This window comes from Grammomys surdaster, unplaced genomic scaffold, assembly GCF_004785775.1.
Source record: "Grammomys surdaster isolate TR1022 unplaced genomic scaffold, NIH_TR_1.0 126063, whole genome shotgun sequence".
Taxonomy (NCBI): domain Eukaryota; kingdom Metazoa; phylum Chordata; class Mammalia; order Rodentia; family Muridae; genus Grammomys; species Grammomys surdaster.
In genome coordinates, this window is record NW_021620873.1 from 2,568,331 (window position 1) to 2,591,667 (window position 23,337).

The window sequence follows — 23,337 nt, forward strand, 5'->3', positions numbered from 1 at the left end:
GCTTCTGCATTCTTTCAGGCTCCCACGGTTCTTACCTTTGCCAGGATGAGCAAGGTCGTTTAATGTGTGAGTCTGGATGAATGATTCTAACAGCAGAGAGGCCAAGGTGCCTCCTGAGTTGAGCTGAGATAGGGCCTATGGAGTTGGGTTCTTCAACCCTGTCTTAGTCTGCCCTCTGATACTGACCCTGCTCTTCCTGGGACCTTTCCAAGCTTGATGCCTGCTTCTGAGACCAGTGTCATGGCTTGTACTAGGAACACTCTGATCTCCATGTAGTTCTGAAACACTGAGGGACTGTCAGAGAGATACTGGAGTCTAAGCAGGGGTAGTCACACCAGAGCCTGTTCCACCAATCTATCCATCCGTCTGCTTGTCCATTCAGGTTTTTCTTTCCTCAATAATAATCACAATAAAAGTCAAACAGACTATGCATGATGGTGTATGTTTGACCTCCCAATACTCAGGAATTGAGGTGGAAGAATCCTGAGTCTGAGGGCAGCCTGGACTATGTAGAGAGACTCTATATGGGGCTTCAAAATGGGAGGGGCAGTTTAACAAGACAACACGGAAGTTAATTCATTATCGGGCATTCCTCTGGCCAGGCTCTTGAGGTGGCAGGGACCCAGGAGTCATCTCTAGCTCTTCCAGTCCCTTCTGACCTAACACAGCACTTTGTATATCACTCCACAAGTTTGCGGATGTGTTCAACAGGTCGATCTCGTGAGTCTGTGCTGACCCATGGTGTGGACAGCGCATATTCCTGCCTGCCCTCTGGGTGCTCAGGGAGTGATGAGGGAGCAGCTGAATCCCTCAGCCTGGGCCTGACAGTATGTTTTAGGCATCAGCTGGGGGACCTGACTGGCCCTGGATTCCTGGGGTGGGAACAGAAGGCTTCTCACAAGCTCTGACAGTGAGCTAGTTCTCCAAGATGGAGAGGGTACCCCAAGAGAGGAGCCTGCAGATGGAGCCTAGTTGGAGCCGGGCACTGAGCTCTCTGATGACTCATCCCGGCTTTGTAGCTCAGAGAGGTGCCTGGGTCCTTAGCCAGGAGATTAGAAGCCCTACCTTTTCCAAAGGTGAGGAGGATCCCAGTACCCCTGGAACCACAGTGGTCTATTACAAATAGACCACTTGGCTATAAAGAGTCCTGTTACAACCGTGCATATCCCTTTAAAATGCCCCACAGCCATGCATGACAGGTACGTCACATCTGTCCGTATGGCACAGATTTTGTAGCTACATGTGCTGAACTACGAGCATGGAGACTTCTGCTGGTTTCCATCTTCGTGCCTTCATTTACCTCCAAAAGCAGCTGGTAGTAACCATTATGTCTTGCGAAGCAGCTGCAGGCACTCAGGGCCATGTAGACCCAGGACAGGTGCCAAATTCCTGAGCTGTCCTTGAGTACTAAAATTGTTGGGAGCAGCATTCTCTGCTCCATCACAGTGTTCTTAGGATGGGAAGAGCTTCCAGGATGAATGGATGGATGCTGGATGGACAGGTGGATAGGTGTGTGTGTGTGTGTGTGTGTGTGTGTGTGTGTGTGTGTGTAGACTGACAAATGAAAGTAGGTGGTGAAAGTGCATGTGTGGATGCTGAGGTTTGAGTAGATTTCTAGATGGGTTCATTACTTACATTGTGTGTATGTGTGTGTGTGTGTGTGTGTGTGTGTGTGTGTGTGTGTGTGATAGATAACTGAGAAAAGCAAACTCAGGAGAGAAAAGTCATATTTTGGCTCACAGTCTCAGAGCTTTCACCCCAGGGTTCCTTGGCTCCGTAGTTTTGGGTCCTGCAGAACCCTGGCAAGACACAGTGACAGCAGGTGCACATGCTAGAGGCTGTTCACCTTATGATGGACAGGAAGCAGGGGCAAGGGACAGGACACTTTATTACAGGCCTAGTCCCCTATCCCCTCACACTAGACCCCACTTCTTACTACGTAATGCCATCAAATATGGCTCTGTCAAGGAATCACTCCATCAACCAGGCCAGCACTCTCAGGATCCAAGCACTTTCCCAGATCTCATCAGTTGGCAGAACACACCTCTAGTGCACGAGATGGTATGGGGTCTGCTGTGCCAAAACTGGAATGGCAGGGTACTTACAGATGGACAGATGAACAGATGGACAGATGGAAACATGGACTTGCCTTTATAAGTGGAGCAAACCTCCTCAGCTCCTGGGAAAGCTGACCTTGGCACACAGCAAGGTTTTTCCAATTCTAGCAGGGGAGCAGCCCCTTGGAAGGCAGCCTGTGCCCTGGTGAGGTAGAGTGAGGGAGGGAAGTGGGCAGAGAGTGGATTGGGATGCCTGGGAGAGGCCAAGCCACTCTGGGGCATCTTGAGCCAGGCTTTTGGGGATGTGGCTTTGTTCTGCTTACCTGTTTCCTTCTCTCATTCCCAAACAGAAAAAGACGTACCAGTGTATCAAGTGCCAGATGACCTTCGAGAATGAGAGAGAGATCCAGATCCACGTTGCCAACCACATGATCGGTAAGAAAATGTCCTCCCGTACCAGGACACTCCCTAGGGCTGCAGATTGATGGTTCCTCGCCAGTCCTCACTTTTAGGATGGTGGTCGGTGACATTTCAGAGGGAGTCAAGATGGCAGGGTGAGAGTGCCCAAGCCTTCTTGTCAAAGTGCCGCACACACCGCTATCAGACTTTTGACAGCTGCTTCCATTTTCTAGCATAAATTTCCCTCCATTTCTGTGACGAGTGCTTTCCGGTCGCTGAGCACTCAGGGGCAATTATGCTTCAATTTTGCGTGTCATGACATTGAATAGATTTAACTGCTCACGTCTCCCCACTCCACGAGATGAGTTCCTCAGACACACTGTCAAAAAGAGAACACTCACAAAGTTGTGCCTGTTCTCTTCCTGTTCCTCTTCAAGTGGATTTGAACATTGGAGAATTCTCTCTTTAAATGGCGAGTTTTCAAAAGTCTACAGAGTTCACACATGACCCAACATTTCCTGGCCTTCTGTGACGTCTCCTGACCTTGAGCATCAGGGGATGGCTGGCTCAGAAGTGGAGGATCTACTGGGCTGCTCTGCAAGCAGACATTGGGCTTGGAGCACTAGGGGCCAGTTGGTGGTGTGATGGGATGGCTGTGTTTGACAGCCCCAGCCTCCAAAAGACGGTGGAATACCGACTGGTACCCCAAGTTTCTCTTAGACTTTTGATCACCGCCCAAATCCTATGGTCTGAGCAGAGAGATTCTTGTCCATCAGAGCAGCCTGACCCTGCTCCATCTCCAGTTTTCTTCTTTCAGTATCTTTTCATTTGAGTTTTGACAAAATCCTTCATTGCATATGATCAGAAACCACACACACATGTCTTTGAATCTGAGCACACCTCTGTAACTAGTGTCTCCATCATGAAAGCCATATGTCTCCAGTTCCCCAAATCAACTAGCTCTCCTGACTTCTTAGGTCCCCTGCTACCACTAAAAGGCTGCCCCTATCCTGTTGTTCCAAAGCAAGATTGGGTCTATTTAGTTTGTTTCTTATATGAATGTATCCCCACCCCCATTTCTACTCATGATGTCTGGAATCTTCCTCTTTTTCCCAATGCTTACCTCTGTCTGAAGCTCATTCTTTCTCTTCAGGATGGACTATTCCATCATGGGCAAATGCCTTTGTGTCGTGGCTCATTCTGGATTTGTTTTACAGAGTGTACTGCTGTAACTAGGGCACTGTACATGTCTATCAGTAAATGTATACATGCGACCTTCATGAGGGTGTGGAAATATATAAACACTGTATACTGTAGATAATATTATGTGTCATGCGTACATAAGGGGGATCACGAGAACAGACATGGAATTATTGGGTCATAGGTTATACGATGCTCACCCTCAGACAGTGACACATCAGTTCTCACAGTGGCTGTATGTGTGTTGCTCTAGTCAGCAGTGTGAGGCCTTCTGCTACCGTACATCTGTCATGTCATCCACATGCTACATGAAGGAGCTGCTGCAAAGGCCCCCTTTAATGAAGATGGTACACAGTAAGCACAGGTCCCCTGGTCCCTACCCAGCCGTCGTGCACCCTGCTTAGTGGGCTCAGGTGGCGGGTGTCCTTGCCCACCCCTCATCTGACCAACCTCTGTCTACAGTGGCATGGAGTTTGTCTTCTGAAATGCAGAAAGCCTGATCATGTGTTTGGTGGGCTCACTGGTAATGAAGGGGATATGAAGGGCAGGTGGGCCAGGGGGCTCAGCCTGACAGTGAGATTTGTGGCTTTTTAATGTCTTCTAACTGAAAGCCCCTGCAAAATACAGGAAGGGAAGCCGCCCTGTCAGTCGCTGGCTGTGAGACCCTTCCTCAAGAGATTTAGGAAGGTGCAGATGACAATATCTGAAAATGTTTCCTTCTGTAGCAGTTGGTGACATGGCTCCTGTTTGTAAGCATGGGGGGGGACAGTGGGCTAATTGGACCGTGGTGATTACAAAGGTGTTCCTCCTCCCCTTTCTCTTCCACCTCTCCTTCATGTGTGGCCTGGAAAGCATGTGACCTTGGGTGCAAGGCAAGAGGGCCACTCAGCACCAAGTACAGAACCTCAAAAGGAGAGAGGGATGGGCCTTTGGCTTTGTGTGTGAGTTGAGCTTCTGTGAGTAGCATCTGTCTGGTGGCTGGACAGGGCCCCTCACCTACACCTGTTTGCATTACTGTAACCTGGCCCGCTACTAGGACATGTGGGAGCTATTGGTCTCCAGCAGGTCAGAGTGGTGGGTCTTGGAACCAGAGATTTTAGTTCCCTACATAGGGGGCATGACACTGATGCCTGTGAGCCAGGTGGCCCAGGTGGTGCCACTCATCCTCACCTGTCCTTGCAGCTGCTACTCTTCCCTTATATCGTCACCTGGACCCATCAGAGAACATTTGTGAAGCAGAATGATAAGTTTTATCCCCTCCAGGGGCCATCAAAGGTAAAATGGCCATAGCCTTGCTCTCAAGCCTTACAACAACGTGGACAAGATGCTGCAAGGCACCAAGGTGTAGAAAGGGACTCTCAGAAGGATGCTGGCCACTACTGCTCACTTGTCCCTGTGACATGCTAGGTCCCTTAGGACAGTGCTTGTCCCTATCTTATAAGTCTGGTCTTGCAGAGGCTTAAATGACTGACTCAGGATCTCACGGTTGATGTACAACAGAGTCAGGTCAGAATGGTCAGGCACTCTCCATTGGGCTTATAGCCCCTGCCTGGACTGTGGTGGGAGAGACCATGGGTCCCTGTCTTTAGAGTAGGCAGACAAGTATCCAGATTAGCACTGGAGTGATGTTGATGCCCCCCAGTTCAGGGACCTATAGATCACAAGGGCCTGGGTATTGAAGGATGATGAGGAGTTTTCTCTATGGTAGGGCTGTTTCTACAGAGGTGAGCTCAGCATAGGAAAAGAAGTCTTTATGCCGTTGTTTGGCCATGAAGGATCTGCCCTTCAGAGGATGACTATGGGGCCGGCAGTGACAAGAGTAAAGGGAAAGAGGCTCTGTCTACGGGACAGCACATGCTACAGCATCATGGCGGTGAGAATGGGGAGGCAGTTTGCCGGCACAGTCACCGAGGGCTTCAAACGTCAAGTGAAGGGGATTAGATTTTGACTTGCCCTCTAGACTAGAATCCATGGCTGTGGTCATCTTAACTGATGTTCTGTTTGGATTTTTGTGAAATTTTGGAAGAAGTGGCACCTGGTTTCTACCTCCACAGATACAGAGCCTGTGGGAGCAAACAGTGGCTGTTCCCTGTGGGAAAGCCATGTGGATATTTGTTCGCCAGGATCTGCAGCCTCACTATGGTCAGCTGGATACTGCGTAGGGCTGCATGGCTCATGTGTCCCCAACCTAGTCCCCATAAGGTCTGCGTATATAGGATTGAGCTGAAACACAGGGAGCCATTGAAGATTTTGGAGTAGGGTGTGGCTTGGGCTCACTTGAGAATTTTAGGAGAACTAATCAGAGTGCAGTGTTTGGGGGTGGAGAACAAGATGGGAAGAGCACAAATCCTGCCTGCTGCCGTTCAGGGGTGCTGAAGCAAGTACAAGGAGATAGAGCGACATTTAGCTGCTGCAGTGTGCATTGCGTAGAAGACCTGAGCACAGGAGACCTGGGGTTGAGTTTGTTCTGCAGTCCTAGTAAATCTGCTGGGCCCAGAGCCCTTAGAGACACTTGCTAAATGGCCTGAGTCCAGAGTGGCTGCCCTGGAGCTGGCCCGAGTAACAGTTGCCCTCCGCGGCACCAAGGGGTCTTGGGAGTAGAAGTGGCACTGTTCAGCTTGGCAGCCTTCTCGTAAAGTCGGGGCACTTGGGGGTCTGAGGCAGGTCTCCTCAGAGGCCCAGGCTGCTGGAGACCTCCCCAGAGGCTGCTAAACTAGCCTTTTGGTAAGGGAGGGGTGGGAGCTCTGACTGGCTTTGCTGCCTAGAGATGCTGGGACATGGGATGACTTAGGACACATCTCCTCAGAGGCATTTTTTTTTCTTTTTAAATTTATATCTTTATTTATTTTTACTGTATGAATGTTTTGCCTGCATGTATGTCTGTTTGCTGTGCATGTGCCTGGTCCCTGAGGAGGTCAGATGAGGGCATCAGATCCCCCAGAACAGTAGTTATAGGCAGCTAGGAGCCACTGTGTGGTGCTGGGTCCTCTACAAGAGCAGCAGGTGCTTTTAACCACTGAGCCATTTCCCCAGCTCCATAATTTTTCTAATAACCCTCCCAGTGCTGCTGGGGTAAGGCGATTTTGGATCTGCTGGAGACAAGGATTTTTGGAAGCTTTTCAATACATGGTCATCTTTGAAATCTCATGTTCCACAGGGCTGAACCCCTGCAATGGGCATATAAAAAAATCTTTGAGAAACCCATTGCCCTGGCAGCCTGGCTTCTTCTTGATTACTAGTAAGCATCTTTTTTTTTTTTTTTTTGATTCTTTGGGATGGAGATACTTGATAAAGGATGGATGAGTGCGCCCAGAACTTGCCCTCAAGATAAAGTCTTGCTGTGACCTAAAGGAGTTACTATGCCCTTAGACTTCTGGACAATCTTATTCAGGGCCTCGTGGACCTCTGGGGGGGGCTCCAAGGAATTCAGGTTGGGGAAGGGCAGTCTTTGAAATGGTTCCTCAGTATGGTTTGCCCTCAGTGTCCTTGGACAGTGGTTATGGGCTCTCTGGAGGGCAGCCAGGCAGGGCCAGGCTTTTCCCGTGGGCCATTAGTCATGTCCTGCTGGCCTTTGTCCCTGGGTGCCTGACAGGGGCTGGACAAGAAAGGAACCTCCTGCTTAGGATGTAAGCTTACCCCAGTATTGAGCCGTGTGTGTGTGTGTGTGTGTGTGTGTGTGTGTGTGTGTGTGTTCGCGTGCGCGCTCTCTCATGCGTGTGTGCTCCCAAGATAGAGAGAGGAGGGGGAGGGAGGGAGAGGAAGAGAGAAGAGTGAGCTTCCCTGGTGATGTATCTAAGTGAGAGTCCAGCCCACCCTTCTCGGTGCCCCCGGGAGGTCTTGGACCCCCTGTGGGCCCAGCTCACCACATTTTAGAGGAAAGTCCTGACTGGTCCAAGGGGGAGAGTTTGGAGTGGAAATCAGTGAGATTTCCCTCACACCAGGGAGATACAAAACTCTCAAATCAAACCGAAGAGGTTACCATGGAAAGGAAAGGGAAAGGGGCCCCCTGCCAGGCTCTGTAATGGTGCCTTTGATTCTGGTAACGCCAGACCTGAGCCTCTGTTCACCTCAGTATGTGATGAAAAGTCTCCTTCTCTGGAGACTGAGTTTTGGGTTTTGGAATTGTTCTGTCAGAGTAATATGACTGAACAGACAGCCACAGCTTAGCCAAAGGAGAGAGCAGGTAGGACGTAGTTTCCTAAACTGAGCCCTGTTGGTATGTTCCAGAAAGCTGTTGGCCAGGCACTCTGACTCTTAATTTGTGCAACCCTCACTTTCCTGATGTTTGTATGATTTCAAGAGGATGAAAGAGGTCTACAGTTGGGGTTTCCCCTATGAGTAAACCTGTAACATCAACAAACCTTGCTAAAATCCCTTGTGTGTTCTGAGAAACTGCTAGTCGAGCTGGGCATGTGATAACTTCAAGTTCACCAAAATGTCACCAGTCTCAGATATGGAAACAGCATTCAGGTGTGTTGGTTAATTTGAGTGTGCCAGGAAGGCTTCCGGGAGTTGGCAGCATCTAACCAGAGTCTACAAAGATAACGGGAAGTATCGTGTCAGTGGGAAAACAGTTAAGACCATGGGAGAGAGAGGCCGCTGTTGGCTGTTGGCCTAGGTATCTGCAGACACTTGAGCACTGTGAGGTAGGTGGAAAAAGGCGGGGCTGCTGAGTTTAGGCATAGCAGAGAAGTTAGGAGTGATTTACACGTCTTGGGTGACCTGCTCCAGGATGTCAGGAAGGTGTTGTTCTAGAACAGGAGGAGCTTTAGGGCTGGCAAAGTAGTTGGTAATGGCCAGTTACCTCTGGTGAGGCTTTATCAAATGGCAGGCTTATCCGTCACTTTCTGTGTGTGCTGATACACCACGGCCTGTGGCACCCTGTTCTGTCCCCTCCACAACCCCCCTAGGCTACTCGAAGGTAAGGACTATGAGAAATTCCAGGGTGGAGATCTGAACTCAGGCCACAGGACTAATAATCTGCTTGATAGACCTTTGTTTGCTAGCCTGAACACAAGAAGCGGATCTGAACACCCGCTGAGACAGCAGAGGCATCTTTAAGAAAGGTGTGACGAGCATGCCATTCTGGCAGACAGGATGGCGTCCCTGGGAGCAGTGTTGGTTCAGTGTGGAAAACCAGAGAGATCTTTGGCAAGAAATGTCATTGTGTTGTGGGTGTGAGTGGGGCTAGGAGAGGCAGCGGGAAGAAGTTGAGGGGCATGAGCAGTGTCCCCTGCACTCTCCAGGTGCCCAGCTTGGAGAAGAGGATGAGAAGCAGGAGCTGAGAGGTGTAAATGTCTCAGGAAGTGTTAGCCATTTGCAGAAGGAGAAACTCAAGGGTGTTCCCTGCCCGAGGAGAGAGTACCAGTAGGCATGAGAAGTGGCAAGTTAGATGCCAGGAGGCAGTAGCCACAGAGCTGATGTTGGATGGTGAAGGACAGGCCCAGTGCCATCTTCCATGGACCAGATCACTAAGTATGTCCATCCTTTCTTTCCCTCACATCCCCATGGACTCTGTGGCCTATGGTGTTAACTGATTGAATGCCCTTTGTGGTCATCACACCGCTTGGCTCAGATTCCCTTGAATGTGCTTCCTGCTGATATTTACCCAGGGTGAAAAGAGAGAGACATCAAGGATCCTGCGGCCAGTGGTAGCCCCAGAGCATGGTCTCCTGTGTCCAGAGCATCCAGTAACTATCAGAGCCTTATATTAGTTCTGGACACCAGCTGTGTCTCCCTTCCTCGTGGGCCTCTGAGGCCTAGTGGGGAACACTGCAAATCCCTTCAGCAGTTGGACCTGCCCTGGCTGATTGGCTTTGTAGTGTCGTGCCTGTGTTGGGGTCGGGGGCAGGGGGAGGGTTCCTAGTTTACCCATCTTGGGAGAAGGAGAGCAGACTCTTGAAGGTGAACAGCATGACCTTGTGAGCCTGGGGCACAGTTGAGAACCCTAAAAATCCTTTAGGAAGCTAGTGCTTTGAGTTCAACCTGTAGATTTTTTTTTTTTTTTACTTAGTCTACATTTCACTCTCAAAAGTCTGCTCAGTGTATAAAGGTGTGAGTAATTCAAAGAAGTGGAGACTTACTGGATGCGGAGCCCATAAAGGCCACGGTGGTGAGAGCAAGGCCCGTCCAGGCGGACGCTTGGGCCTGCTCACCTTGGGGTTCCTCTAGCTCTTCCTCTACAATGGATCCAGTTTTAATATGAAACCCTTCAGGGAGAACTCTAGGCGATATGACAAGAGAGTTTACCCTTGGTTTATGTCACAACAAACTCTGAGCATACGTAGGAAAGGCTTCGGGTATGGCTGGATCTGGAGGCTCCTGTGAACTTGATACAAGACCACAACCCTAACTCACAGCTCATGCAAACCAGCTGACCTATCTGTGGCCTTGGGAAGCTTGCATCCCAGACCTCGGCTCAGGAGTGTCTTACTCCTGACCCTATGGGACACGCACAGGCGTGGCTACAACCAAAGGGGTTTCTACTTTATTTGTTCCTCCATTTCCTATGTGTCAAGCACTGAATGTCACAGCCAGCAAAACTGTCCCTGCCACCTGGAGGTGACAGCAGAATGAGGAGCAAACATGAAGAAAGAAGCATGGGAGCTCATGAGAGCTCACAACTGTCTGTAACTCCAATCCCAAGGGATCTGACACCCTCACACAGACATACATGCAGGTAGAACACCAGTGCACATAAAATAAAAATAAGTTTTAAAAATGCTAGTTTGTTCCATCCACTTTTTAAAACTTCTGTTTGTGACTTTGTTCCCTTCTCCGTCTGACGTCCATAATGATAGCCTTACCTTCTTGCCTGATACTGGTATTTGTAAACCCACCCCCCCTTTAGTTTTCAGTCTTGTTAGAGATTTGTCAATTTTATTGATCTTTTCCAGGAACCAACTGTTTGTTAATTATTTTTCAATTTTTCATTTTCTATGGCTTGACTTCTGATCTCATCTGTGTTATCTCCTCCCTTCTGCTTGCTTAAAGCATATTATTTTTCTAGGTTTGGTGTTGAAAGTTGGTTGAGACTTTTTATCTTCTCTGAGCGTTTCCTACCATGAATTGGCGTTGATTTAGCCAAGCTCCTCAGATACTTAACATATTATAGTTTAATTTTCATTGAATCCAATATAGTTTGTTTATCTGTTTATTTGGTGCATGTGTGCATATTTGTGCATGTGTGTTTGTGGTTTATGTACACACATATGTGTATGCATGCAGAAGCCCGAGGTGGGTGTCTTATGCTATTACTCTTTGCCTTATTCTTGAGACACAGTCCCTCACTGAAACTGAGGCCCATAGCATTGGGGTTACAGGTAGTTATGGCCAGGCCTGGCCTTTTAAATTTGAGCACCTGGGATTTGAACTCAGAATCTCATGCTTGCATGATAAGCACTTTTAACCACTGAGCCATCTCTTGAGCACTAATTAGGTATAGTTAAAAATTTCCCTTGAAGCTCCTCTTTGGTCCTTGTTTATGTGGAAGTACATTATTCAGTTTGCAAGTGTTTGGGGTTTTTCCTGTGTCCTTTGTATTATTAATCTCTAGTTATATTCCATCATGTTTGGAAAAAGCACTATGTGCGACTTCTCTCCTCTTTCCCTTCCTTCTTCTTCCTCTTCTTCTTGTCTTTCTTTCTTTCTTTCTTTCTTTCTTCCCTTCCTCCCTCCCTCTTCCCCCTGCCCAGGGGCCTTGAACTCCTAATCCTTCAGAGGACAATGTTAGGTATCTTCTGTTGCTTTCCATTTTATTTTAATTTATTTTGGGTCAGTATCTTTCACTGAACTTATAGATTCAGTTGGACCAGATGACCCCCAGTCCCCAGAAATCTGAAGCCAGGTCCTTGTGCTTGGGTGGCAGGCACTTTATCAGCTGAACCATCTCTCCAGTTCCTGCATGGTTTTAAGAATGGTTTCTGCAAGTATTAAATTATATACATGACATTTACAGATATGGTTTGTGTCATCTTACCAGTTCAACTGAAATGTAGAAAACACCACCTTTCCCTGTTTTACTGTGATCGTTCTTAATTATTTATTGTCTGTATTTTCAGAATTACTATCAGTGTTAATTTAACTTTTTGTTTTGTATCAAGGCTAATTTAGAAAACGTAAGAAGATGGAAATCCTGTATACTCCATGGTCTCTCTGTAGGGTGTTCCTCCCTTATTCATGCCCCTTCAATGCCCTTTGGTCATTTCCTTCTGCTTAGAGAGAGCTTCCTTCAGTCTTTCAGTGAACACCAGCCTTCTGCTCACACCTTTTAAAGCCTCCTCTCTGAGACTACCTTGATTCGCTCCCTTTGCTATTGAAGGAGACTGAATGGAGGGCTCTAGGGTGACTCTTCCTTTTCTTTTAACATTTGGGAAATGCACCCCTTCCTCCTCACCTCTTTTGTTTCTACTGAGGAATCCCACCCTCTGAGCTGTTCCTGGCTGCTATAGGCGAGGCGCTGTTCTTCTCTAGCTGAATGGGTCTTGGTGTGGATTCCCTGCCTGTATTCTTTAGTGAGTCACTCCGTGTTGTGGTCTGAATGTACACGTCCTGCACAGGCTTGTGTGTTGGAACACTTGGTCCCCGGTTGGTGGTATAGTTTTGGAACCTCTAGGAGGTAGAACCTTACTGCAGGAATGGTTTCCTGGGAGGTGGGCCTATGCGTTTAAGGCCAGACCTGGTTCCAGATTCACTTTCTGTACTTCTAACAGGCGTCTCATGTCTGCTGCCATGAATTCCATCCTGCCTCCACACCACAGTGGATTACATCCTCTCAAAATCCATCCCTCCTCTCTCAAGTTGCTTCTGTCGGGTCTTCTGTCTCAGTGATGAGAGAAGTTAACCATCAGCTGGGCATAGGGCCATGTGCAGGAGGCAGGGGGAGGAAGAGCTCTGTGAGTTTGAGACCAACCTGTCCCTCTACATTGTCAAACCCAGACCAGGCAGGGAAACACAGCATGTTCTCATCTCAAAAGTCTTACAATAGACAAAAGCAACAAACAAACAGCCCCAAATAAGCACTCAACAATGAAGCAACTGTGGCAGTCAACTTCTTGAATAGGTGTACAAGTTCCACCAAATTTGGTATTGCTCAGTTGAAAAATCAAGTCCATTTTTTTGTGACTTTTAAAGACTCGGCTTTTCTTAAACTGCACAGCGTGAATATTATAGTTCCAGCAACCTCTGCCGTTCATTTCCTTACTCGATGTTTGTTGAGACTGGGTCACTCTGCCTTCTGTGTCATGGATTCATTCCTTAGTCTGCTGTTATTAATTTCACTCTGACTTTTCCTAAGATTTTATTTTACTTTTATTTTATACTTTCTATTAAGTGCTTTCTTTTTGTATTTAGTTTGTGTGTGTACTTGCATGCTTGTGTGTGAATGCATGTTTGTGTGTGTGTGCATGCATGCATATATGTGTGCATGTGTGTGCTTTTGTGTGTGTGTGTGAGTGAATGTGTATGCTTGTGTGCTTGTGCTTGTATGTGTGTGCTATTGTGTGTGTGAGAGCTAATGTGTGTGTGTGTGGTTACGTGCATGCTCATGTGTGTGTGGAGGCCAGAGGTTGACATCTGGTGTATTCTGTCACTCTCCACTGTTGTTTTTGAGATAGGGCCTTTCAGTGAAACTGGAGCTTCCTGATAGCTAGACTGACTGGCTGGCAAGCTCAGAAATCCTCCTGTCCCAACTCCCACCTCCAGCACTGGGGTCATAGAAATGTGCCACTGTGCCTGCCCTTTTATGTGGCTGCCAGGGACCCACAGTCAGGTCTCATGCTGCAAGCCTATTCACTGAGCTAGCTCCAGCCCAGCTCAGTGCTTCTGTGTATCCGTGTCTTTGATGAGACTTTCTGTTTTCAAGGGTGTTCATAAGTGATTATTAAAACATTTTTTTTTATTTTTGAGATTATAATTCCATAATTTCTCCCTTCCCTTTCCTCCCTCCAAATCCTCCTTTTCAAATCTTGCTCCTTTTCAAATTCATGACCTGTTTTCAATAATTGCTGTTACATGCATGTATGTGTATATGTCCACATATATAATCCTATATATAAAACCTACTAAGTCTGTATAATCTTGCTCATAAGCAGTTTTTCAGAGCTGGCCATTTGGTTATTTTTATAGTTGATCCTTTATATTCTTGGTTGCTGGTTCTGCCATCGATATCATCTTAATGAAAGTATACACTGATTACTGTTTTCATCCCATTTAAGATCTTCCTGGGTTTTGGTAGGGTGGATGTTCTTTTTTTTTTTTTTATTGCTGTTGTTTTTTATGGTTCTGGGTGTTGGATCCAAGGCCGGGCGTGTGCTGAGCGTGTGTTACTTTACCTCTGAGCACTGAGGGTGGATGGTTTGTGATGGAAACCTTCATGTCTTGGATTAACTGGTGAAACATTGGCTCTTATTTCGACCTTATGTTTCCCCCGAGTTTTTCTGTTACACCCCAGGGAAGGGGAGGAGGCCCAGGTACCCTCTTTACAGCCAGGCATGGTAGAGTTAGTCTCTCAGCTAAGCCCCAGCCACTGTCATGGTAGTGGTGGCAAGCTGCTTCATCCCTGCTCCCTGGTTGGTTCCCGCTGTCACTAGGAGAGTGTGTGGCAGTCCCTTGCAATAGTTGGTCACTTCTAGTAGAAAGAGCATCTTGGCTTTCTCCTTGGACCTCCCTGACCTCAGTGTCACAGGGGGACATAGGTCGTATTGATGACTCATTAAACATTGCCATCAGGAATCCCAATTTTCTTTGCAAAAATATTATTTTAAAATATTGGTGGCTATTTCTGGGTTGTCAGTCTCTCCATCTCTAAGCCTGAGTTATATAAGGCACAAAGAGAGTTCAAGATCTTTGCATCTACCATTATTTGGGCCCTGATATCTCTAGCAGGCTCTCATCTTGTGTCAGAATGGCCTTGTTACTTTGCTATACAGTTTCCAATATCAGACAGAAGATGTTTCACCCACCCAGAAGCTAAGCAGACTATTAGGAGGGTCAGCAGTGTCTCAGAGGCATGGATCTTGGTCTCTTGGAGAGGAGTGACATTGCAACCTGGGCAGGATCGCTTCCAGTCCCCTGCCCCTCACAGAGGTGAAGGAAGGACTGCTGTGCAGGCTCCTGCTCTTTGGCCCTCAGTGCTGTAAATCAAGCCCAGCCATGACCAGCATGAAGTGGATGGTAACAAGACCTTGTTCATGCTCCCGTGTGGTCTTTCTCTTTCTCCCTGCCAACCATCCTTCATACTCTGATGTTATCCTGGGAGCTGATGGAGTAGATCGGCTGGGGTGGGAACCTCCCTTGCTCAGCATGTGGACAGATGCTTGCCTGAACCAGATGCTAGGCCAATTCAGGCTGTTTTGGAGGCTAGGCATCAGGAGATCACTGAAGTAGGAGCTAGAGGAGGAGAGAGAGCTCTCTAGGCCCTGTAGCTGTGGGCTGCAAGCTGTTATGGGACTTAGAATTTCATGGGCTACTTGGTTGTCTTGTCCCTTTGCAGGGGGACAGCTCTTGCACAAACGGTATTTACTCAGCTGAGCATTCTCGGCCTCCTTTCCCATCCCCAGGGTATTGTCTCAGGAACCTGCAGCTACAGGCAGCACTTGGGTAGGTACTAGAGTCAGGACACTTCCGAGTCTGCTAGGCAAACGAAAACACGACAGATTGTTTTTGAAGCATCAAATGCAAATTGTCAACATGAACATATTTCTGGACTTAACAGTTGAATGTGTGAATTAATTACGGACCTGTTCTGAAGCAGCAGCCTCACTTATACTGTCACTGGACTGAAACAACCCTGTTGCTCAGCCCATCTTTTCCAGGAAAAGGATTCTGCCTGCTGTTCTTTTAAAGTTGGGGTGGTGGTACTGCTAGGAATGCCAGAGACTGGCTTCCAGAAGCCAGTTCAGTTGGCTGATCTATCCTCAGCATCTCGTTCAAGACTGGATCCCTATATGTCAGCAAGCATGGGTAAAAAAAAAGTCTGTAGTGAACCCTTAAAGGATACAGAGGTCAAGGTTCTCTGTCCACTCAGCCTGATGTATCATCTTACAAGTCGTTTCACCCTGAACCACCCTGCACAGGCTGTAGCGAGCAGAGAGGTCTCCTTTATAGTATATCAACCACAAAACCCCTTTGCGTGGGCTTTGCCCAGGGCTTTCTAATAAGGAAGACTTCTTTGAAGGATGAACACCCTTAGCTGCTGCCCGTGTGAATGGCTTTGTCTATTGTAGCATGTGCCTTTGATATCTATTTAACCAAGAAAGAGAGGGTGAGTGTGTCCCTGCAGGTCGTTTGGGGTTCAGATGCCTGCCTTTGACTCTTCTTCCAGATGACCCTCTCCTTTTTTTGGCTGCTAGCAGAAAAGGTGTCCCCATAGGACACCACTGAATGATTGCTGTTCAGGGTCAGATGGCCTTCACATGGCTTGCGCCATCTCTGCCTGGAGACTTGGGAACCCTGTTTCTGGGACAGCAGGACATTGCTCAATGAAAGAAAATGGGTAGCAAGGATGTCCTCTTGATTTTCTTCTGTCCCAAGGCCATGTGGTCACATGTGCCAGACAATGATACAGGGCCAGTATTTGATCCAGGACTTCCGTTATGGATATAAAAATACTGGTGTACTTCCCACTGTCTTGGGGTTCCCCTCTGATGCCCAGCCTGCAGGCCTTCCCTTGATACTTGAGCTCTTAGCCCAGGCCACACGGCTAAAGAGTTAACCTATACAGAAATGGGTGTGCTGTTGCTCTGCTCCTGACCCCAGAGAAGGGGCTTTGTAGCATGGCCATTCTTGCTGACTTGCTCAGAGCCTTTCCAACCACAGTGGGAGCTATGCATATGGGTATGGTACAGCTTTTCTGCTCCATTCACTGACCTTGGTTGTCTTGCGCACCATGTCCTAGGTGAGGTGATCTCACGGTGACTGAAACCCCTCTTGGAAGAATCTTCTGCTTTCCGTATCAGGAAGTTTGGTTGGTTTCGTCATCAGCACATCTGTCCTTCCACAGCCTGCTGGCCACTGTTAGGCAGAGTCTGAAAACTGACTGACCCTTGTCAGTCAACCCTAGGCTGAGTGTCCACTGTCAACTATCACCTTGGCCTTGACATTGTCTTCATTTAAAATGGAAATTAGCTAGCAGGTGAGGGGTGTGCAGCAGTGTTCCTGCCCAGCTCACAGCTTTCCAGGGCTAAGGCAGGTTGGTAGGCCTCCTTTAGTGAAAAATTCAATTTCATTTTCCTGATGTGAGGTAAAGGGTGTCCCCTCTCTGTTTAAGAGTGGCTCCAGACATGGTTCTGTCTCCAGAAGGAAGGCTGGGTATTATCTGTGTTAGGAACAGTGTTTGAATGGTCTGTATATTCTGCCAAAGCTAAGAAAGTCAGAACCAGATAAGGAGAAACACTTGCCTGGGGTCACACAGCTGGACAGAGATGACTGAATGCAGAGCACCCCTGACATCCCTGAGTTCTGTTTCCTCCTTTATGAAAAATTTCTCCAGTGTACACTTCACATGTATGATCTCACTTATTAGTTCAGCAAATGTTTGAAACAGTGTGCTCTTTGAGTGACAGCTTCCAGAGGAGGAGCCTGGGCTTCTGTGCACTTGAACAAGCATTCCTGCCCTACCTCCAGGATTTGTATCATGGGGAGGTGTGGAGGATTCTGGGCCACACCACACCTGCTGTGGCTGGCTGAGAAGCTCGGTGGGAACCTTGGAGCTGTTGAGAGACTCCAGAAATGAGGCCAGCAGATATGTCTCAAATCATAATCTCACAGCTGTACTTCTTGCAGGTGCCCTTGGGCCTCAGGATGCGAGGTGTCCCTGGGGGAGTGGAGACATGTGGCTGGGGGCTCTGCTCTGCAAGGAGGGTTTTGTAGATTTTTACGGTTCAGGTCAGGAAGCTCTACCCGGAACCCCTCGCTCTGTTCATCATTTAGAGGTGTTGAACACTTTTACATCAACCTGCCCTGGTGGGTGGTCTGCAGAAGCCTTCAGCCCTTGAGACCCCAGGCTCCAGTGCCTGAGGTGGACACTTTCTCAGTCGGCCCAGCAGACTGATAGGTAGATGGGTTTCTGTGCTCTTCAAGGTCAAAGTAGGAGGAAAGTAGGGAGAGGGTGCACAGGAGTCCAGGCTGCCTGGTCCTGCTTGAGTGTCTGCATGTAGTCTCTGACCTCTGACATACTTTTCATTGCTTCCCCATCATCAAAATCTGGGTGTGGATCCTCCACTTTTGTGAAAATCTTTGGTCCAGCATCCATAACTGCTGGCCTTGCTGCTGTCTAAAACTTTCTCTGCCATTAAGGACCATGCTGGAGGGGGCTGGGTAACTCTGTGCATTTGTCTATCTCTTGCCCTGCCTCTGCTCCTGTCAGGTATGAAGGGACAATTTGCAGGGTAAGGATGGAGGCAGGATGGGTACTTTGTGACATTCTTATATAAACAGGTCAAGAATAAATCCCTCCTCCTAACACCACATACTGGTGTAGCCCGAGCATCAAACACGGAGTGGGAGACTTGGGGTCTTGGAATAGGTGGTTTTTTAAATCATGAACTTCATATCTAACTTCCTGGAAAAATGTGTTACCTGTATGACGTGTCTACCAAGGTGATGTTTAATTGATACACACTTGTTTGTACTTCACAGTACAGGTGTGCGGGCTGAGTTCTTTTAGGCAGTCCCTGAAAACCGCAGTGGTCTAGGGTCTTAAGGATAGAATTGTCCCTTGGCCATGATCTGGGATCCTGTCTTTCATGGCTGTAGAATCTTCTCCCCACTTTGGCACTTTAGGAAGCCGAATTGCCTGGGCACCGTGCTGCTGGAGACGCTTCCGCTCCATGGCGTGTCTCTCGTGCCCGCGGCTCCGCTGTTAACCTTTGGGGTTTTCTCACAAAATAGAAACGCTTTGTAGGTCAGTTTGTCAGTAATTTTGGCAGCTGTGGGGCTGCCAAGGGAATGAGGCATGGTTCCCACTTGTCTCTCATGTTCGGTTTAGAGACTTTTTCAGAGCTCTTCCCCGGGAGGCCCACTCACCCCTTCCGGAAACGAGAGCCACTTTTCTCTGACCTGGTTTTGAATCAAGCAAGGAGTGATTCCTGGATGCTAGAGAAGCCGGTCCATACCTGGCTTGTGGCTGAACTCCTGCAGTTCCCGTCTCCTGACCGGGCCAACCTCTTGTCAAGCACATTCCCACAAGGGAGGGGCAGTGTGTACCTGTCCCCATGGGATCGCTGAATCCACCAGAACCTCCCTATGCAGGCCATGGTATGTAGGCCTGCCTCTTGATTGACAGCAGCACTGGGTAGTGGACAGCACTTGTGACCTCTGCCTCACACCAGCCTGGGTCCTGAGGTTGGAGAGCACATGAGGGCCTTGTGAGACTTTCCCCTACAACAGGGGCTGTGGTAGGACTGCTCGCTGAGCTTGTGAGGCTGCTAGAGGTATGTTGTCAGAGAGACTGGCGGTTCAGAAGGAGGTGTCCTAGAGAGGTCAGGGAGAGCTTCCTGGCAGAGGAATCAGTGAACTGGACTCTGGTCATTCTGGGACCCAAGCAGAGTGAGGCTGAGAATAGACTGTCTCTGTTCTAAGCCAGGAAGCTGAGGACACTGTTGAGCGTGGAATAACATGATGGCTTAGCAATTAGCTGCTCACGGCTGGAGAGACGGCTCAGCGATTGAGAGCACTGACTGTTCTTTCAGAGTACCCGAGTTCAATTCCCAGAACTGTCAGAGTGGCTCACAAATGTTTGTAACTCCAGGCCCAGGGGACCAATTCCTTTTCTGCCCTTCTCAGGCACCAGGCACACACATGGTACACAGATGTACATCCAGGCAAAACACTCATGCACATTAAGTAGTCTGAAATCCAGACACTCAGATATATTAAGTAGATAGATACATAAATGCATAGATGACTTAAAGCCCAGTGGTGGTGGTGCACATCTTTAATTCCAGCACTAGGGAAGCAGAGGTAGTTGGATCTCTGAGTTTGAGGCCAGCCTGGTTTATAAAGTGAATTTTAGGACAGTAAGCCAGGATCACAGAAACTCTGTCTCAAAAAACCAAAAAAAAAAAAAAAAATGAGAGAAAAGGAGGAAGGAAGAAAGGAATGAAGGAAGAGGAGAAAGGAAGGAAGGGAGGGAGGGAGGGAGGGAGGAAGGAAGGAAGGAAGGAAGGAAGAAGTTCTGCTCAATAATTGAGTAGCAGCATGTGTAAGGTCTGAGTTGACGTGAGCTTGGGGAAGGATTTCACAGCAAGACTGGCAGGCAGGGTAAGGACCGATCACCCATAGAGCAGGGCCTCGTGCCAGGGATGGAGAGGAGGGTGGGAGCCTATGGCCCTGAGGAATCAGTGTTTATGCCCAAGGCTATCTTCTGTTCCCTCCTCCAAGAGGGCGAGCTGTGGCTGCTCTCCAGATGCCGCTGGGATGCGAGCTAGCATCACTTTCTGATCCTAAGGCTAAGGGTGACTTCTCCTGTCAGCAGGTCTCAGGGGTAAGCCTGGAGCTTTCCCAACCTCCTCTACCCGTCCTGCACTGACTTGAGGAGCCTATGTATACTGCTTTCCAGAGAGTACTGCCTCTGTGGCCATGGTGGGCTGCCGCTCATTCCCAGGAACAGTGTGACTGTGAGCATTTCCCTCCTGGGACCCACAGTGCAATTCCTAATCTGCAGAGAGTTAGCATCTTACAGTGACCATTGTGGTCTGTGCTTTCAATTTTAGCAGGACAAGGGTCATAGTAATATTAGCCACAAATAGTTCCTATGTCCTGGATGCTGAACACTGGATTCTCATCCCTGTCTCCCCATTTTGTTCATAGAAAATACAGAAGTAAAGAGACCTGCTGAAGGCCACACAGCCAGCAGGTGTCAGTGCTGGGTTGGAACGCAGGTATTGTGGTCATCTATGGCCTTGACTGTCATGCCCCGTTGCTCTGTAAAGCATGGAATCTCCTGGCATGTGGAATTCTGATTTGGACTGCCAGTGGTCCCTAGGTCACCATTTTTTCGTGTATTACATGGATGCCTGAGGAATCCCAGACCAGGATTCTGCTCCAGGCCACAGATTCCCCGCCCCCACTGTGGACCTCTGTGGCACAACACAAACTAATGTCCCTCCTTTCCTCCTTTTGCCCCTTCTTTGCAGCACTGTGTTAGAGAAATTTGCAGATGATGTGCCTGCCCAAGAACCCCTCACAAGGCAGCTGAGTATTAGGAAAATTCGTGAAATGAAGCTCAGAGGCCGCCAGCCAGCCGGGGCCCCTTCTGAGCAATGATGATTTATCTGCACAATGTGGCGGTCATTAGTGTCACTGGTGTTGCAAGTGCGCACAGCCCGGGTCTGGCCGGGAGCCTCTGGGGCCATTACCAGCTAATGGCTCAGTGTAGGCAGAGGAGGCCTGCGGTCAGTCTCGCTGCAGGCGGGTAATAAACGTCACCAGCTACCTCCTTGCTCCCTACAAGAGGGGGGCCAGCTCATGGCACCCCACTGGGCCTGGTCTCCGTAGTTAGGGGGCCTCTATTGGCACTTATTGGAACATAGAGACCGAAAAATTGCTCAGAATTTTGTCTTTATGCTTTAGAGAGGTTTCTAGACTCTTGTTTTTGCTGGCTTAGCTTTTGGGGTGTCTTTTTTTCAGGGCTATATGAGCTCACTCTTTGTCATTTGTCAGTGAGATGTCATGTTGGGGTCATTGCTGCCCCCACAGTAGAGAAGGTCTTCCTTTGAGCAGAGGCCTAGGCTACATGCGCAGGGAGTCCATAGGTGTGCCATGTCACCAGCTCACACACCTCATAATAGACCGTTCCTGCTAGGCTAGTCTTTCAAGCTTCCCTCCAGCAGACCCACACACAGGGTAGCTGCCATTCTGAGTCTTCCACTGTGGCTGAGTTTACCTGTGTCAGATATCTGCAGGGCCTCACACTGTACCGCCCGTGGGTCTGATCTTCTTAGGTCGGTGTTCATTCATGACAGCCATGCAGGTAGCTGGTGTGACGTTGGTGTTCCTTTCCTTTTCACTGTTGTGTATTTTGTTGTTCTGTAGGAGTGTGTTCGAAGAGCTGTTTCACTGATTTTGGTTTGGGGTATCCCTATTTTGGGTCTGTTATGAAGTCACGTTCTAGAGGCCACCTGGGTTCCATGTTGTTGAGCTATCGAAGCCCGGTACTGGGAAGAACCTCCACACTGGATTCTGCCACCCATGGCTGGGCGGCCTTATGCAGGTCTGTCTGAGACTGTTTTAGCCTCTGTTTATACAACTGAAAAATGTACATTCAAGTATGAATGCTTAGCAGTCTAAGGCTCCCTAGACTCCCCTGAGCACAGACTTGTGCAGCACAGAGAGCTCCTGTGGGGATAGAATAAGGAAGGAGGACTGGGATTGTATGAAGGCCTGGGACGGGAGAAGGTAGCTCTGATTACCAAGTCTTTGTGGCCTTTTTGAATTAGGCAAGAACCCTTGGATTAGAGGCCAGTGAGGGAACCCCTTATCTTTGTAGAGCTCTCTTAGAACTGTAGACTCAAGGATTTGGGAATTTCCAGAACCCTAGACACCAAGAATATAGAGTCTCAGAGTTGGGGCCCCCTGTGTCTAAGCACACAGTTTGCATGTGTTCTTATAGCACATCTGTGTGCCCTACCCAGCAGGCTTTCCAAAGAGATGTAGGATGAGAACCACATTTCACATGGAACACTATGTCAACTATATTAAGAGCAAAGCAAGAGGAAACAGATAAAGTAAAAGAATATATTATATTTGATTTAATACATCTAAAATTAATATATATATATAATTTAAATCAACACATCTAAAATTGAATATAATTGCTCCAGAAGATCAACCTAAGAAGAGTTTCATTTTGTTCCTATTAAACTTTCAAGTGGAGATAAGTTTGGTGTGTCTGCATACCTCAGTGCAGACCAATGAGGTTTCAAGTGGCCTCAAGTGTGCAGAAGTCACAGGGTGAGGGTGCATCTAGAAGACCGTGCTGATAAGAAAGATGGAGGTGATACTGGCCTTGTTCTCTTTAGAGCTTGGTCATTCCCTCTTCACATTCTCTGGCTACCTGCTTGTGTTTCCATGGCTGCTCAAGAGGTGACATCCCAGAGACACCTCTTAGGCAGACAGTGACTCTCAAAGCCCAGCTGGCCCCACAGGCCAAAGGATCCACAAGGCCCAAATTGGCCACTGCTCAGGCTTCTGTCCCTTGGGCTGGCTACACATTAGGTGGGACAGAGCTTTCTGGCCTGTGGCCCAGTCATGCTATACCACTGCTTGCCAGTCCCCAAAGGGGTGGGGAGAGAAGCATGCAGCCCCGTGCTGATGTCTGCCCCCCACTGCCGTCATCCGAGGCTGCCTTCCCTGGCAACGCTGGGAAAGTGATTCTCCCCCACTACTCCCCCCCCCCCCCCCCCGCAGCCACAGGGAGATAAAAGCCATGGCTGTGGGGATGGTAAAGAGGGAGCCAAATTATATTTATAATATTAAAGTGAGTGCATTTGTGGCTTGCTGTTCTCCAGGGTCTTTCATAAGTAGAAAAACACAAATTAGCATTTTCCATTTCCATATATTGACTAGAAAAATCGCCTGCTCTCAATTAAGACCTATAGCTTTTGGGATGTATGCAACAATTTTATAAAATATTTACAGGGACATTTGCATTTTACATGGTGTTACAGTTTTTCTTGTGTTT

General features: G+C 48.3%; 1 protein-coding gene across 2 annotated transcripts in view; it reads left to right on the forward strand.

The window, feature by feature from the left end:
- Nucleotides 1–23,337, forward strand: part of Znf423 (zinc finger protein 423) — a 241,208-nt gene that overhangs the window by 127,101 nt on the left and 90,770 nt on the right. For both annotated transcript variants that reach the window (XM_028755498.1, XM_028755499.1), the window contains exon 4: nucleotides 2,408–2,492. In XM_028755498.1, the coding sequence (XP_028611331.1) occupies nucleotides 2,408–2,492 (85 nt within the window). The remainder of the gene's footprint in view (nucleotides 1–2,407; nucleotides 2,493–23,337) is intronic.